At 47.3% G+C, this 17,657-nt stretch overlaps 1 protein-coding gene across 2 annotated transcripts in view; it reads right to left on the reverse strand.

Moving 5' to 3' along the window:
• Positions 1 to 13,300: 13,300 nt before the first annotated feature.
• The window catches only part of XPNPEP1 (X-prolyl aminopeptidase 1), a 49,803-nt gene continuing 45,446 nt past the window's right edge, over positions 13,301 to 17,657 (reverse strand). For both annotated transcript variants that reach the window (XM_032423267.1, XM_032423268.1), the window contains exons 20-21: positions 17,305 to 17,403; positions 13,301 to 13,855 (exon numbers count right to left, since the gene is read on the reverse strand). In XM_032423267.1, the coding sequence (XP_032279158.1) occupies positions 13,727 to 13,855; positions 17,305 to 17,403 (228 nt within the window). In that variant the 3' untranslated portion in view covers positions 13,301 to 13,726. The remainder of the gene's footprint in view (positions 13,856 to 17,304; positions 17,404 to 17,657) is intronic.

The following is a 17,657-nucleotide window of genomic DNA, read 5'->3' on the forward strand; positions in this document are numbered from 1 at the left end:
ATTTCATTCTTTTTTATGGCTGAATAATATTCCATTGTATATAAATACACCACATCTTCTTTATCCATTCATCAATCAATGGACACTTGGGCTACTTCCATAATTTGGCTGGTTTTGTTCTTTTGTTGATACATTTGTCTTTGTCCCTGTTTAGCAAATTCAGCCTCTAAATTATATTATCTTGAAATTTGGCTGGGCCCAGAAATCCCCAAACGTGGGCCCTGCTGGTATGAATGAACTCCAGGGTTCTGGGTGCTGTGATTCACTGGGCAGAGCTTCTTCAAGACTCTGGGGTTCTTGGTTATAGCCCCCCAGATGGCTGAGTGTGGAGAGGTCCACAGACGCCCATTGGGGCCTGAGAAGCTGCAGAACTAAAACTCTGGACTTTTCTTAAGAGGAGAATGAAGAGAGGGAGGGGAGGTGTATAGCCCACACAAACTGTGTCCACACAATGATAGTAAACAACAGTGTCAACTTCTCTTTAAAACAGACCAGATGAGGTTTAGTCAGGCAGCCTGAGGAAACGGTGTGTAACCCACTTATAGGACAGGACCAGAGAACAGAACAGGACCACATGAAGTCACGTCTGAGTGTCCCCGCCTTGGTGCCCAGGTGGAGTTCAGGAAAGAGGAGAGGCCATGGGCTGTGTGCTAGGAGATCCTCAGAGCTGAAGCGGGACCTTGAAGAACCTGCAGGGCCTCATGGCAGGCACTCAGTTAATTAAAAAAAAAAAAAAAAAACTTGCTACACTAACTGGCAGAGGGGTAAGAAAATCCTGTGCTGCGGCAAACAACACCAGCTGTGATGGAATTTGAGTCCATCTGCAACACCTTCCATCCAACAAGAGCACCCAATGAAGAAACCCTTAAAGAAAAACCATTCAGGCTCATTCACTGCCCTGAAGGGAGCCATGAAGGCAATAGGATAAACATGGAAGAAAGAAAAAATGGAAATCCTAGGGTGCCCAGTTCTTAAGGAGATTGTGGAGCCTGTGATGAATCTTCCAGCAAGATCTACTCAAGGGGAGGGGTCTTCACGGGAAACCTCAGATCTACCATCCCCACAGGTGCGCAGTTACGTATGCAGCTGAATCTCCTTCAGAACAATCCATTATAAGGCAATCCACTTCAAATCAAGTCAATTTGAGGCTATGTTTCACATCACTAGTTTGTAAAAGGATGCACCAAGAGCTCCTTTTTATAGGTAGTATCCTGGTCCACCTGACATAGGATTCCTTACAAACATAACTTTTTTAAAAACCCTACATATTGCATAAAGCAAAATATATATCAGTAGCTCTCTACCCTTGGTGTTTTGCCACTGGGTCAACAGGGGGCAGTTTTATTTTGTTGTTGGCTACACAGGCTTCAACACCCACCATTCCATTTCTGGTAGCCCCTCCATCTCCCGTTTGGGAGAATTCCCCAACTTTCAAGGCCTTGGCAGAAGGTAAGTCAGTCCAGGCCCTACCACCTCACACGGCCTCCTATACTAGCAGAAGCCAAGGGGCTACATTGTTTCTCCACTGCCCCCTGAGGCAGTCCAGCAACCCGGCCTTCACAGGGCAGGGTCCTGGGACCCTGAGCCTTGGCCACGTGGTGCTAAGTCAGAGAGAATGCTGAAGGGCAGATTCAGCACAGGACTGCACCCTTTTGGCACCATCTGTTCCTGATGCCCAACACCAGTGCCACCAACCACCCTCCATAAACCTTTTCTCCTTCCACTTTTTTTCCCCTAAATATGGAAAGAGTCAATTTCTGATTCTTACAAATGGGAACCCAGCTGGTACAGTTTCTACCACATGTATAATGTGGCCATATGTCCGCTCAATAAGCTCTATCTCCAAAACATCACAGATTCTTCCATAGTAGAGACATGTTCTATTATCTCTTCCCATAGATGCTCAATGAAAGGGTTGGGCAACACTCACTGATACTAACAAAAGAAAGAGAAAGGGATTCGATGACCTCACAAGTCAAGGTATCAAAACTTAGTATGAAGTTCCCTGAAAAGAGGCCAAATAGGCACCTTAAATCTCCCGGAGTAGATTTGGTTTTAAATAATACAATAAGTTAACATGCTAAAGTGCAAGAATATAAATAACTCCACTTCATGTCCGCCTCATGAGACATTATGTCTTAGGTATTTAATTTTAAAGTCACACTGAACATTATGTTTTAGTTAATGAACCTTGCTTCATAAGGCAATGAAAACATTTCTGCCAATTAGCATTAGGTCTACCTTATAGCCATGTCCTCTAATTCTGCGCTTGCACCCTGGGGTAGGGGGGTAGAAGGTAATGACTTCCCTTTCACTTCATGCACAGGGGTGTTTTCACCCACTGGCACCTCACATTTGGTCACCAAATGTGAGCCAAAGGACAGCTGGAATATTACATCTGCATCTGTAGATGCTATTCCTTGGCCCATGATCATGGCAAATATAATTCCCTTCAGAGTGCTCCCCCAGGCCCCCAAGACCTCCCATCACATCCAACTTGTGCAAGGAGTGTGTCCAGCTCTGCAAACATCGGCTGCCTACCTGGGATCAGCGTGAGGGTGGGGATGAGGGCAGTGTAGCCTCTCAGATAGGAGCATAGTCTCCAAAGTCAGACGGCCAGGTGAGATTCCTGGTTCCATCACTTACTAGCTGTGCAATCATGAACAAGTCATTTATTTCATTTCCTCTTTAGCTTCTTTACATACAAAATTGGACTCTTAGTAGTACCCACCTTATAGGGTTTGGGGGGAGGATTACAGGAAAGAAGAAATATGTGGTACTTAGAAGAGGACCCACACGTAGGAAGTACTCAGAAAAATAAGTGTTTTCTATCGCTCTACCTCCAATATATGTACTTGGTAGAGATTTTTCTGCCAGTCTTTACCGGAAACTGATAGACCCAGAGGTCATCAATGTCAGGGTTTGGTTGGGTTTGGTTTGGTTTGGTTTGGTTTCACAAGCAATGCACCTTCCTTACCAGATGTTCTTTGAACCAGGCACCCAGGATGGTGATGGGCTACATTGGCATCCAGGCTCCCTCACCTGGTTGCAACCAAGTCCAGTGCTATAGAAGTTAGTAAGCCATGTGTCTTCTGATGCCCTTGAGAGAGAAGGATAAACCACAGCAGGGAGTGGCCTGGCAGGATCAGGGATCGGAACTGACCCAGCCCTGGGGCAGGCAGCAGAGCAATGGTGCTGGAGACGGAGTGAGAGGCAGTGTTCCGGGCTAGTGGCATCTCAGCAGAGTCCCGCAAAAGGGGACTGTCCCACCAGGTATGAAGGAACATGGGGTTCTGTAGTCTGGGCGTGAGAAGGACGGGCAAATAGTTGGCACCAATCAAGCTGGAACATTCCAGGTCCCGGGAACCCAAAGACAGAGGAAGTGGGAAAATGGCAACTATATTTTGTGGAAGATTGTACAGGCAAGGTTATTAGCCACTCCCATCCCTTTAAGAAAGGAAGAAACTGGTTCAGAGAAGCCAGGGAACCAAGCCAAGGTCATACAGTGGGTAAGTGGTAGGTCTACTCCACCCCCACCAGGTTAGTACTTCTGCCCTTGTGAAGTCCAGGAGCCACCAGAAGGCTGAGCAGGAAACAAAAGCTGGACCTCAAGCAGGCAGGATCACTCAGAAGCCCAGGCCCTGTCCTAGAAGTGGGCACAAGGGAGAAACCCAACTGGCACAAGAAAGGACTCAGAATCAGCTCAGCATTCAGCTGGGCAGAGGATGGGTATGGTCCTGGAGTGTGGAAGGGGCCAGGCCTGAAGGTGGGAGCTAAAAGACCTCATTTTTAGACTGAAGAGATGGGGATAAAAAAGGAGAAGCCAGGACACCATGACAATGGTGACAAGTTTGAAGGTATTGGCTATGATCATGGAACAAAAGAAATCTACTGGCTCACCTGGGCTCGAAACAAAGGATTCTGATCTTACTGGTGCTGAGCTCCAAGTCACTAAACTAACCAGACTTCCTGAGTCCTGAGGCTACAGAGTACAAATCGCAACACATGGAGAGGGCAGAAAAAGTTTCTAGGGTCGGAGAGAACATAACCCTTTAGCCTTTGCTTAGATAGGAAATAGCACTGTAGACGGGAACCCATAGCTGTATATTTCCTGCTACAGATAATGAAATCCACATGGAGTTTTCTAGTTCAAGACAAAAAGGGACACAGTCAGGGGAAAGCCACAAAGGGCTGCAAAGTAAGAGTCCCAGAGGGAGAGGGAAAGGAAGTGAGATTGCTGATGGCAAAGATGAAAAGGCAGCAGCCACTAGGGAAGACAGTTTGGCAGGTCCCTACAAAACCAAACATACTCTCACTATACGAACCAGCAACTGTGCTCCTTGATATTTACCCAAAGGAGTTGAAAACACGTCCACACAAAAACCTGCACATTAATGTTTAACTCATAATTGCAGCCTTACTGATGTTTGTCAAAACGTGGAAGCAGCCAAGGTGTCCTACGGAAGGTGAATGGATAAACTGTCGTAGCTCCCAACAATGGAATATTATTCAGCACTAAAAAGAAATGAGCTACCAAACCATGAAAAGACATGGACGAAACTTAAATGCATATGGCTATGTGAAAAAAGCCAACCTGAAAAGGCTACATACTGTGTGATTCCAACTCTAGGAAATTCTGGAGAAGGCAAAACCATGGAGACATTAAAGATCCGTGCTGGCCAGGGGTCGGGGAGTGGGGGATGAATCGCTGGAGCATGAGGATTTTTAGGGCAGTGAAAAATTCTGTATGATACCATAATGATGAATACATGTTCTTATACATTTACCCAAACCCACAGAATGCACAGCGCCAAGAGGGAAACAGAATATAAACTATGGACTTTAGTGATTATAATGCATCCATGTAGGTTCATCAATTGTAACAAATGTACCACTCTGCGGGGGGGGTGTTAGTAATGGGGGAGTCAGCACATGTCTGGGGGCAGGGGTGCATGGGAAATCTGTACCTGCCTCTCAATTTTGCTGTGAATCTAAAACTTCTCTTAAAATAGTTAAGTCTTTTTTTAAAAGGCCGGAGAGCAAAGCTGTGGTGATTTTTCTAGCATCTGGCATGGTGAGCCAGCTTAGCAGAGGTCGGCTACTTTAGCTGGATGGACTCACACAAGCTGGGAAGTTCGGACGTGCCAAAGGGCCAGAGCACGGGGCGGGGGGAGCGGGGGGGGGTAGAGAGGTTCTATAGAAACCTCCTGGCTGCCCCACTCACATTATAAACCCCCCTGTGCTGTAGTCACTCTTGGACATGTGTCTCCGTTAACGCACATGCTCTGTGAGGGGCCCCACGGGACGCATCTTTCTGCACCCATCACACCCAGCGAAGGTCCCATCAGAGCTGTCATTTCAGTCCATCTTTGTTAAATGAACTCTACTGACATTCCTGTCTACAGACGTGGGCTGGGCACATTGATTTCTGAGGGGACACTGAGTGGCAGCCCTGGGAGCACATGAGGGTGCTCCGGAGGTCTTTCTTAGTACCTAGGATTCCATGCACTTCCTCCGCGGCTGGCCATCTCCGCTCTCTCTGAAGAACCACACTGCCATCTGCTGGCGGAACACAGGAGGGCCTCGGACGCCGCGGTGCCCGCCCGCACTGCAGAGGCTTGCTCCAAAGTCGAAGGGTTTGATTCCCAGAGTAATGCCCGCCTAAGCCCTGGTGTGCGACACTCTCAACTCTGGAAACTCCAGGATCTCTCCCTTCTGGTTTTCCAAGCATCTCCTTGGGCGATTCATCCTTTTCTTCAAAAACGTTTCTCTTGGGGCGCCTGGGTGGCTCAGTTAAGCATCTGACTCTTGATTTCGGCTCAGGTCATGATCTAAGGGTCGTGGGATCAAGCCCCACACTGGTCTCTGTGCTGAGTGCAGAGACTGCTTGAGATTCTCTCTCTCCCTCCTCCCATCCCTCTCTCTATAATAAATAGATAAATAAAATCTTAAAAAAAGAAATTTTAAAAAATTTCTCTTGTTCAGTAAAGTGTGTTCTCCCCTGTCCCCCTGAGCATATTGCAGACTCTTCTGACCCTGGGAGGAAGGGAAGAGAGGATGGGGTGGTGGAGAAGCCATCTCCCACTCACTCCTTTTGCAAGAGGCTTTACCACAGCCCCAGACCACCCGAGCAGATGTAGTCAGGTTTTCTGTAATGAGGTTTGTTACACATTCTAACAACTCAGACCTGAGGATGCATCTTAAGAGTTATGTCTCTGTGTGAAAACCTTCTTTGATACCTTCTGGGGAGATCGAGAGAAAGCACAAGCATCAACGTCTCACTTTAAATTGAGAATTGCATATTGTGTGAATTATATCTCAATAAACTGCAATTTCAAAAACAAGTCTCTCTGGCTGGGTTGGAAGTCATGGGCATCCAGGCTGGGCTTACATTTGGAGACATGCTCTGCAGGAGCTTTCCCAATCAGTCCTCACAACCAAAGGACAGGAAGAGGCCACCACTAATCTCCCTTTGCAGAAAGGGACACCGGGGCTCAGAGAAGTTGCGCTCTTACCCAAGGACTCACCGTGAGTACCCGGTACCATCTGCTTTGGAACCAGGTTCCTAATCACTACAGTACCCTGCCTTTCACATGCTATTCCTATCATGAAAAAATAAAAATTCCCTTAGAAAGAAAAAAACTTTCCTTCTTATTAAAAAAATTATGATAGATGGGCACCTAGGTGGCTCAGTCAGCTAAGCATCTGCCTTCGGCTCAGGTCATGATCCTGGAGTCCTGGGATCAAGTCCAGCATCAGCCTCCCTGCTCAGCGGGGAGTCTGCTTCCCCCTCTGCCCCTCCTCCTGCTCGTGCTCTCTCTCTCAAATAAATAATCTTTTAAAAATTTATGATAAAAAAGACATCTTCCAATAGATGAATATATGTATAAACAAACTGGCATATCTATTTGATGGAATATTATTCAGTGATAAAAAGAAATAAGCTATCAAGCCACAAAAAGACATGGATAAATCTATATATTGCTAAGTTAGAGAAGTCAGTCTGAAACAATCTACATACTGTATGATTCCAAATATATGACCTTCTAGAAAAGGCAACACTATAGAGACAGTGAACAGATCAGTGGGTGCCAGCAGCAGGGGAAGAGGTGGGAAGTCCGAACAGGTGAAGCCCCGGGGACGTTTTGAGGGTTTGGGTAAAACTATTCTGTATGACACTGTAGGTGTGGATATGTAACACTGTGCATGCACCAAAACCCAATGAACCATACAGCACAAACAGTGAATCTTAATATATGCACATTGGGAAAATCATTTAAGAGGTTGGGAGAATCCCAGGATGGAACGCAGACTGCGACAAGACACTAACTATATTCAAATGTGTGAAACAAGTTCCCTGAAGGGAGAGGGGGGAGGGTGCTGACTTAAGTCACTTTGGAAATGAGTGGTGTCTGCAAACCAAAGCACAAGGAACTGCACACAAACACTATACTCGAGTTGATAAGAGTTTTTCCCACAGTGGCACAGGCTCACAATCCTAATACTGCCACACATCAGAATTCAACAGTTTGGCAAATGGATGGGGATGGCGGGAGCCAGGTTTCTCATAGGTAGAGGGGGAGGTACCAGATAAGCAGGGGGAGGTGATCATGGATTAGAGCCGGAGACATCAGTACAAACTCACACCTAGCTTCGTATAGACACAGATGGTTACATATAGAAATCGGTAGGTAAATAAATGATAGATAGATAGATAGATAGATAGATAGATAGATAGATAGATGATAGATAGATAGATAGATGATAGATGATGATAGATGATAGATAGATAGATAGATGATAGATAGATAGATAGATAGATAGATGATAGATGATGATAGATGATAGATAGATAGATAGATGATAGATAGATAGATAGATAGATAGATAGATAGATGATAGATGATGATAGATGATAGATAGATAGATAGATAGATAGATAGATAGATAGATAGATAGATGATAGATGATGATAGATGATAGATAGATAGATAGATAGATAGATAGAGATGCATTAGTGTGCATGTATACATTTCCTTGCTCTCACTGAGAGGGCCTACAAACAATGACAGCCCAGTAGCAAAGCACCCATCTGCTGCCCAGATGGTAATTTTAAATACCTTTCTCCAATAAAAGGAACGAGGGCTCCTTGGAGAAATGGCTGATTCTAGAACTGAGGTGAGAAATATACAAGATGAGCCTGGGGCTTCCTGGAGTGCCAGAAAGTAAGAACATGCTTCACACACACACACACACACACACACACACACACAATTATGGAAGTGTATCAAAAAGACAAAGGAACCAACTGAAAGAGTTCCCCATGGCCAAAGCTGGAACAATGTGAGCAACAAAATAAGTAGTATTAGTTATAAACCAAAGCATAAGTCAATTTGGATATGAAATGATTGAAAAAATGTGAGAAAAGAGACAAATCTTCTACGCAGAATTCCATATAATTGATGCAAATAGTCCACCCTCAAGAAAACTGAGCATAGCTTAGTAGGCTACACATAGTGACTCCCTTCCCAAGGCACTATGGAAACGGTAGGTTGAGTACAGCGGAGAAACCTGACAAACACTACCTCAGCCAGATGACCAAGGTCAACAACAATGGGAAAGTCATGTTCTAAGTCTGTACCCTTGATATGATGCAATAAAAATGACCCTTTATCTCTGGGGTTTTCCTCCCAAAAACCCATAACCACAGTCTAGTCATGTGAAAAATCCCCATAGAGGGACATTCTACAGTACTCCTCAAAACTGCCAAGGTCACCCAAAACAAAGAAAGTCCAAGAAACACAGCTAAGAAGAGTCTCAGGAGACATGACAACAAAATGCAATGTGATATCCTGAATGGGATTCTGGAACAGAAAAAGGACATTAGGTTAAAACTAAGGAAATCTGAGTAAACTATGGTCTGTAGTTACTAATAATACATCAACATCAGTCCATTAATGGTGACAAATGTACCATAATACATAAGATGCTAATAACAGGGGAACCAGGGGCAGGGTGTAAAGGAACTCCCTATACTCTCGTCACCGTACATCTAAAACTGTTCTAAACAATAAAGTTTATTTTTTTAAATAATGATATGAGAAAATTAGAGAAGGAAGAAATAGGGGGAAATAAGCAGAGAATTCAAAATGGGCACCTCACCTTCTGCTGAAAAATATAGGTGTCCCAGCTAATTGCGTACTTACTACTTTACCTGCCTAGCACTAGGCTGTTTTGTGCTCAATTTTTCACGTAACCCTCACAAATGTGCTACCGGTAAATATCATATCATCCCTATTTGCAGACGATGATGAGGTCAAAGAAGATATATAACTTGCCCCACACCAACAATTAAGAGGCGGGACCGAATTCAATTCACTGCTGTGGTTCACTCTGCTGTTGTAAACATGTTTGGAATGTCTTCACCACTATATCCATCAATAAATATTTACGAGTACCTACTGTGTGCCCAGTCCTGGCAATAGCTGGTGTTGGACCCGAACGAGCTACAAGTCTCATTGGAGAGACATGGGAAAAGGTTGGTTTTATGAAGAGAATATCCACTACAGTCTGTGAAGAAAGTGCAACAGAAATTTAGAGCAGGGACTTTCAGTTGGAGCAATCAGGAAACACTTCATAGAGACTCTGAAGAAGGGAAGGAATTAGGACAGGAGGGGGCCCCCTGCAGGGAGGCTGGAGCCCACAGCCTGTGGGTCAGGAATTGGGGAAGCAGCTCTCCTTGGTGGAAAGAGCCCCGGATGGAGAGCCAGGAGACCCAGAATCGGGGCCACACTGCTGTGGGCCTACAATCTGACTTGAGTTCCTCCTGTGTCCCTTCTACCTCTTTAAAAATAATAAAATAATAACAATTCTGGATGGCAATCCCACATTTTTCCTATTGTTAAGTTACTGGATCATTTGTTTGAATACTAAAGGATTTATTCTTTTTAAGTATGATAACTTTATTACAATATGTCCTGGTGGTCATTCTGGGTCTATTTATTCAGTTTTGGGGTATTCTACTGCAATGTGTAATTTCAAACTTTTTGGTTTTCTTTTAATCTTGGGAATGTTTTCTAAAATTATAGTTTTTAATTTTTGTTCTATTTCCTTGCTTTAGTTTTCTTCTTTGGGGAAACCTATTGCATAAATGTTAATTTTTTTACCCATCTTTTATAACTACCACATTCTCTTAAATCCTTTTTATTCATTTTGTTCTTATTTTTCTTCTCCTTATTCATCTTCTATTGCTCTTCAAACATCGTTGCATTGATTCATTCCCATGTTCCTCCTGGTTGTTCCTTCATATTTTAAATGATTGCTTTTTCTAATTCTTTCCTGAGTTCTTAATTTCCCATCTTTTCTAATTCTGTCTTATGTTGTTCTTGCATATTATTTTTAAATCTATAGATATGTTTTTGAGACATTATTGTTTTCATTTATTTTATGGGCATGTCCTGATGATGTGATTTCACTGTAGGCAGGTCATTCTGCACATTATTTTTAAGTTTGCAATAGCACTTTACCTCAATCTTTTTTCTCTTTTGCCCATTTTTAGGTGAAATTAATTCTTCTGAACTTCTGGAAGAGAGACTTGAACTAGGGTAGTTTTATTCAGGGCTCTAGAGCCCCCTTTGCTGTTGACTTTGTGATGTGTTAAAAAATACAGCTCTTACTTTCTGCAAAGTCTTGGCTCTGTTCCGTCTGACTGGAGGGAAAGAGGAGTCTTTCCTTTGTGTCTCCTGCGCCTGCGCTGCTTCCTTCGGGATCCTATCCTGGCAGTTTCTCCTCGGCGTGGGACTTTGCCTTAGGCATTCCTGGTACACTGACCGCTCGAGCCCCAGGAGGCCTTACCGCAAATCCCTCTTGCTCACCTGCTGGGGTGGGCAAACCAAGCCCCAGTTCCAGGGGCTGCTCTCAAATTGGCTCACTGAGATTTCAACTTCCTGATGGTTATTTGGGGGTTCTTGGGTCCACCAGACCTTCGGCTTCCTCCTGCACAGACGCCGATGACATGCTCATATTAAGGGTTTGTGGGGATACTTGTCACCTCCCTCTGGTGTAGATCTCCTCCATGAGCTCTGTCTGGTCTAGAGCTCCTCATGAGCTATCCCAGCAAAACCCCATTTTTAGGGCGTGATCTGGGGAGATCCACAAACTACAACACAACTGCCATCACCTTGCCAAGGTCTGCATTTGTGCTTGTAAACACCGACGCTGTGTACTGAATCCTGACGCTGTACTCCCAATACTTTCACACCAAGCTGTACTCCCAATACTTTCACACCAAGCAATATTTTCACAGCATGGGCTCTACCTGCCAAACCCCCGCCTCCCCTCTGCCGACCTTCCCCCTGCCCCCCTGCATCTCCCCTCTGAGCCAAAAGCACTCAAGCTATTGCATGAAACGTGTCACAAAGTGCTTCTTGTCAAGCCTTCACGTCCTTGCCGGCATAAATCCCCCCGCCGTGGGGAAACGAGGGCAAAACCTCCTCTGCGGCTCTCACAGGTACAACCTCACCTCCTGCACAGTTGCCCACTCCTCTCTCAGTACCAGGCAGCTGATGCCAGGACGGGCCCTCAGGCTGGACCAGCACGGAGGGCTGGGTGGCGGGCAGGCCCCTCGCACTGTACACGTGACACGGATGGATTTATTTTACCAGAGGGAAGTCAGCCCCTGGCAGCGGGTCCACAGTGTAGGCCCCCCATCTGTACCCCTCCTGGAATCCTCACTACCTTGTACATCAAACTTCACCAAGGGATAAACTGAGCAAGAAAATCAGCTTCCCTGGACTTATTCCATAAATTTAGCATACTGCCTGTTTTTACACCCAAACTTTTTTTTTTTAATCATTTATTCAAAAGTAGGGAAGAGTCTTTTGATTCTCGATTAGCTCATCCTCCCTCTGGGCACTTGCACATTGCAGTTTTATTCCAGTTCTCCATCTTTCTGGGATCAGCTTGCCTAGTTTTATCTCTTGGACTTAATGCCAAGACATGCAGATCCAGGCAGGAAACTCCAGGCACCCGGCACCAGGAACCTTTGCTTCTGGGGCTTGAGCCAATTAAATCAAACTTTGCTCTAAGGCTGCCTTGGGAAGGGACAGGTTTACGAGCCTGATGAACAAACAGTGGAGTTGCTGTCATGCTTGAGTTCGGTCTGCTTGAACTCCCAAACCAACTGCAATTCACAGCTCCCGTTTTCTGGGAGAGGAAAACCTTCAGGGGGAGCAGAGGAGATGATGGTCTGAGTCCTAACGGGGAGGTCTTCTGACTTTTAGAGGGATGACGGAGGAGAAACACGATGAATACATCCTATCATTCAAGGAGAAACTTCTTTTAAGAACAATCCCGTGGGACATAGAAATAGGAGCAAGTGCGAAACAAACACATTCGAGCATGGATCTTTGGTGGATCAAAATACATCCTGTTACTGAGTCCGCATCACAAATACAACCTGAGAACTAGCCGTGTATCTTGCTTCCTCCACACAGCAAGCTGGAACCAACAATCCTTCAGAGAAAAGAAGAGAGGAGGGACAACGGAAATGTTGGCAAGGGTTTTAAGGTGCTCTTGTCAATTTAGGCTCATCATATCGGTGAAACTTTCCCTGCTGACACCCTGGTTCTGAATGGTAAAAATAGATTAGCTCACTTCATTTTCTGCTTCCCCAGCTGCAAAGTAATGGACGTTGCCAACCATGCTTTGGTGGATGGCCGAAGTATCTTATATGTATTCATCGTTCAAAGCCATCCAAATCCAAGATATGGTTTAAGATTTAATGAGACTATTTAAAAAAAGAACTAGCCATACAACGAAATATCAAAAATAGTCAAATCTAGGGGCGCCTGGGTGGCTCAGTTGGTTAGGCAACTGCCTTCGGCTCAGGTCATGGTCCTGGAGTCCCGGGATCGAGTCCCCGGGAGCCTGCTTCTCCCTCTGACCCTCCCCCCTCTCATGTACTCTCTCTCTCTCTCATTCTCGCTCTCTCAAATAAATAAATAAATTTAAAAAAAAAAAAAAATAGTCAAATCTATTTGAGACTCCACAATGTGTAACACATGGTGGACCATGGAAGACTCACTTTTGACATTATACTCACCAAAATATTAGGTTTTCCAGAGAAAAGAAAAAGGCTTTCCAGTTAAGCCAGACAATATGTGGGGAGGCCAGGGATCTCTCCTGAAAGGGGACCTTCTATCTAGAAAATGTCTCCCCCAAAGGCCACCAGTCCTGGAGATGAGCTTGCCTAACATGCGGGGTGGACAGTGCTGAGAGGAAAGACACAGCTGAGACAAAGCACATTCTGACATTTTATTCATTGATCATAAATACAGTCTCATGAATCAAGGTGATCATGAATAATGTACTAGCACCTGGAACCTGACCATCAGAGAGCAAGCACTGTGTTTCACCATCACTGGCCAGAGAACTCACTGCGGCTGCTCGGGGCGTCTCCCTGAGCGAGTGACCAGCTTTGCGGGGACCCTCCTTCTGGTGCAGCAATTTTATTCTCGGCTCGTTCTCAACAATTAAAAAAATCATAAAAGATTGAGTGTTTGCAAGAAAATATCAAAGAGGATAAGAAGATTTCTCAGTTCTTCTTAGAATCTCAAAGTAAAAAGGGGAAGAAGGAAGGGAAGAGAGGAAAGGGGACAGATGTCAGGGATCTGGCAGGCTTCTTCCCTTCCCCAGAGCATTTTACAAAAACAAAAACCAGGGAGGATTAATGCTGCTTGGAGATGGGCTGCGTCTCCCTGATGAGCCACTCGAGAGCTTCCTGGCGGCCCTGCTTCTGCAATTCCTTCCCGATCACGTCCCTGCAGGTCAGGTGGTAATTGTTGAGCCAGTCACACTGCAAGACGGGAGAAAGACAGGCAGTATTCACACCTCTCCCAGAGGCTACATGGGCAAACCGGGAGAGGCCCCCGGGTGCGGAGATCATGAGTTGAGGGCAGAGATACACAAAACCTTTTCCCCCTGCTCAGGGACGAGTAACTTCCTTGGGCTGCATTTCCCTGGAAATCAAGGGGACAAGGCCATGCTGCTTACGGTAAAATGCTTCCAGAACAGTCTACTGCAGGTGGACTGGCAATGACTGTGAAGGAACTATAAATACCTGAGAGCAAGTCATGGCTTCGGGCTTCCCTGGGTGCAGAGTAACCTGTAACCAGGTATCCTTCCCAACAGGACCCCCAAGCCATACTCACAGGACACTTTCAGAGGAACGGGGCAGGGGGTCTGGTAGGTCCTACACCCACCCATGTGGCCTCCTTCCCTCACACCTCAGCCATCTCGGGGTGGCAGTGGAGGGGAGGGGGGCTGAAAACTAGCCCTAGAGGGCTGGTGAAACTCCTGCTAAGAGACACACCTGAAGGTGTCGCACCAATGCACTGAGCCTCCTACCCATTTCCACTGACAGAGCTGAATAAACTGGGATCCGCCAAGCCCCCACGGTCCTGTGAGTGTGGCTATCTAGATGAACCCCAAAGTCCCTGGGGACCAAGGACTCTGGTGCTGCAGGGTGGGGCCGGGAGCTTCACTTGCAGACACTCAATGGAATGTGCCCACCGCCCCAGGAGATCTTTTAAAAAGAGGTAAGAAGGGAGGAGGTCTGACAGGACGTGGTGCCTGGGTCGGGGCGGATCCACAAGGGCCTAACGGTGAAAGTTCCGCGGCCGTAAAAGGGTGAACTCTCCCCTCCCTGGGGTGGGGCAGGTGTGAAGGCTGGAGCGAAGCAAGTTCTCCCAGAGGACGACCACCCATTCTCTTCACTGGCCATGAAGTGGGCCCGACCCAACACTCAGCTGCAGCGAAGTTGGCAAGACGGACCCCGCCATCCGCGCCCCTGCTGCCACGAGCCACACGCCATCTGGGAAGGCAGCGCTGTTACAGAAGCACGGGCACCGGGGACCCGGTACCAAGTCCGGACCAGGTACCAAGGACGAGCTCCGGGGCTGTGATGGGCAGACGGACACGGCCGTACTGTCAAAGGGCTTCCACCCAGCCAGGGCTCCGCTCCCCACGCGTAAGAGCCTACTGGCCCCTGCTGGGGGTGGGAGCGGGACAGGGAGTCAAAAGCAAGCAAACTGCTGCGGGCCAGGCAGGGCTACGAGACAGCCTGCAGTCCAAAGCAGCCAAGCCCGGAGCCAAGGTGAGACCCCCGAGGCCCTTTCAGTTGTACGCGCAGCCTCAGGGGGGCCTGACCAACATTCCAAAGGCCCCGAAAGTCTGCAGCTGCCCACGTTCATGACCAAAGTCCTCAACTGCCATCTGGTGATAAATGACGGGAATGCAAACCCAATCCAAAAAGTCCTTAAAGTAACCAAAAACACTGTCAGTTTGGGAGGTGGTAAGGGGCATGACTGAGTACTTTAAAAGCCAAATAGACAGAATCTGGTTGTGGGGCATTACTGTGCCTTCTGACAGAATGAGGCCCCAGATTTAAGTGGTATATGGAAGGAGGTTTTTTTTTTTTTTTTTTGCTAAAAGAGACAATAAATGTACTCTGCTTGGTATGTTAAATACATCTACTGTTTATTTGTAGGAACTTGCTTATGATCTAAGGGTAAGAAGCTATTATCTGCCCTATAAAAACTAATCGGCAGAAAGAAGAGTTCAGTGCTTCGGCCACACAAGGTATAGTAATGAACCACTGAGTACAACAGAGCCCACTGGTCTATGTTCAATGTCATGGGGTGGACGGAGCCAGGTTAACAAAAGTCCTCCCTCAAGGAAGAATGGCCTCACTCAACCTTCCTCACACACTATTTCTGTGGATAAGGTGGAATGTCATTGGGAGGAAGCCTCCTGATGAGCACACTTTATGTGGACAGCAGGGACTGCCTGACTGGAGCTTCATGGTAGGAAGCCACGGCCTTGGGCTTCCGAGAGCAAAGTGACTTCGAACGGGAGAGCCCCTTGCTAAGACCCTGGAAGCTGTACCCAAGACCATGAGAAGAGACCCTGGCTCCTACGGAGCACAAAGGACTCAAGCCGGTGGCTTCCACGTCCGCTCATGTGTTCTTGTCCCCTCTCCCCTAAGCCAGGGACCGCTGGAGGGACTCTTCCTGCCAGGCCCACACCGGACACTGTGCCGCTAACAAGCAGTTTCCTGCCCGGCACCCTCGACAAGCTGAATAAACCCACAACGGTCGCCTCGTTTAGGGGCCATGAGCGGGGATGTCTGGCCGGTCAAGGACACTGACGGGTAAGCAGAGGTGCCCACACTAAGCAGGAAGCGGATGACCTTTTGCTGTCACCCCTCTGTGAGAGGGTCAGGAGAAGAGGCTTCTGGCTGGGAGAGTCCCATTCCACGGTCCAGCAGAAGGGGCCTCCCCGCGCCTCAGAGGCACCTTTCCTAGTGCCGGGCATGGGGCCAGGTGGGCACCGCGGAGGACGTCTCAAGAGGCGCTTCCCCGTGGCCGGGGTGAGGTCAGTAGCTGCTCTGGCCACAGGAACTTACTCCTACGGGACCTGCCAGGCTCGTCCTGCCTTTGGCTCCCGCCACTCATTTGCCGTTTGCAGGGACTTCCGACCACCTGCCTTGCTCTGAAACTTGTGTCCTTCTGGCTTCTGGCTCCCTGGCTCAGGAACTGTTTGGTCTGTCCAGTGCTAACTCTTCCCGCCCTGTTTCTGACCCATCTCTGCTCCGATTTTGATCACCTGCCTGATCCCTCAAGCCTTACTCACCCAGGTCCCGGGGCCCGTCACCTCACCTGGCCTTGTGGGCCTGGGGACCCAGCACAGGACTGAAGGGGTTTCAAGACCTGTATCCCTCGGAGCTTGACAGTGAGCCCCACTGTGCTCCTAGCTTTAGGAAGAGCTTCACAGCCCGGAGTGACCAGAAGAGTAGGCACCGCCTCTCTCCTTGTCTGTGTGAAAACTGGGCGTATGATAATAGATTTCGCTTTTCATTCCCTTAATGTTTCATTCAACACAAGAAAACAATCTGGTACATGCAGTGGCCAACAGGCCCTACCACCCATCTGGCTCCTCCTAGGAAGACACATGGCCCATGGTTTGCTAAACGCTCAGTGCAGCCATGGCTCGTGCCCTCAAGGAAAGCAATGGCGAACTAGTCCCACTCAAGAAACCTTACAGCCCCACAATGGTGCAGGGAGGACTACCTCTACCTAGAGAGCCAACAAATACAGGAAAAGCATCTACAGTCCTCAGCAGACCTTGGATTTTCAGACTCAGGTGGCACAGATCTCTAAATTACAAAGTGAGAAGAGATGAGAGAATGTAAGGTAGCTCTCCACCCCCACTCCCACTCTGTCTCCTCCAAGCCACCCTCATTACCTCTTTGTCTGTAAGAGAATCCACATCTATCATTTTGGTCTGTATCGGAACCAAAGTTAAAGGTTCAAAGGTGAGGCTTCCCCGGTTATTGAAGTTATACTGTTGGAAAAGGAAGAAAACAGAGGCTTTTACTCCGATCTACCCCAATGAACCACCATGAGGTCATTCCCACCAGCCATGACCACCCACCAGGGCAGGTGTGAATGGGAACCAAGAAGGGGTTTGCTGGTCAGCATCTTCAGGGGGCCCAGGAGGCACGACGAACCCATTGGATGCCACTGTCCTAGAGCTGCCCCGCTGCGCCAACAGCCACCATCGGGGAAAGCCGAGGGGCTCTGAGCAGCAGGTCCCCG

Source organism: Phoca vitulina, unplaced genomic scaffold (assembly GCF_004348235.1).
Source record: "Phoca vitulina isolate PV1807 unplaced genomic scaffold, GSC_HSeal_1.0 scaffold28, whole genome shotgun sequence".
NCBI classification, from domain to species: Eukaryota; Metazoa; Chordata; class Mammalia; order Carnivora; family Phocidae; genus Phoca; species Phoca vitulina.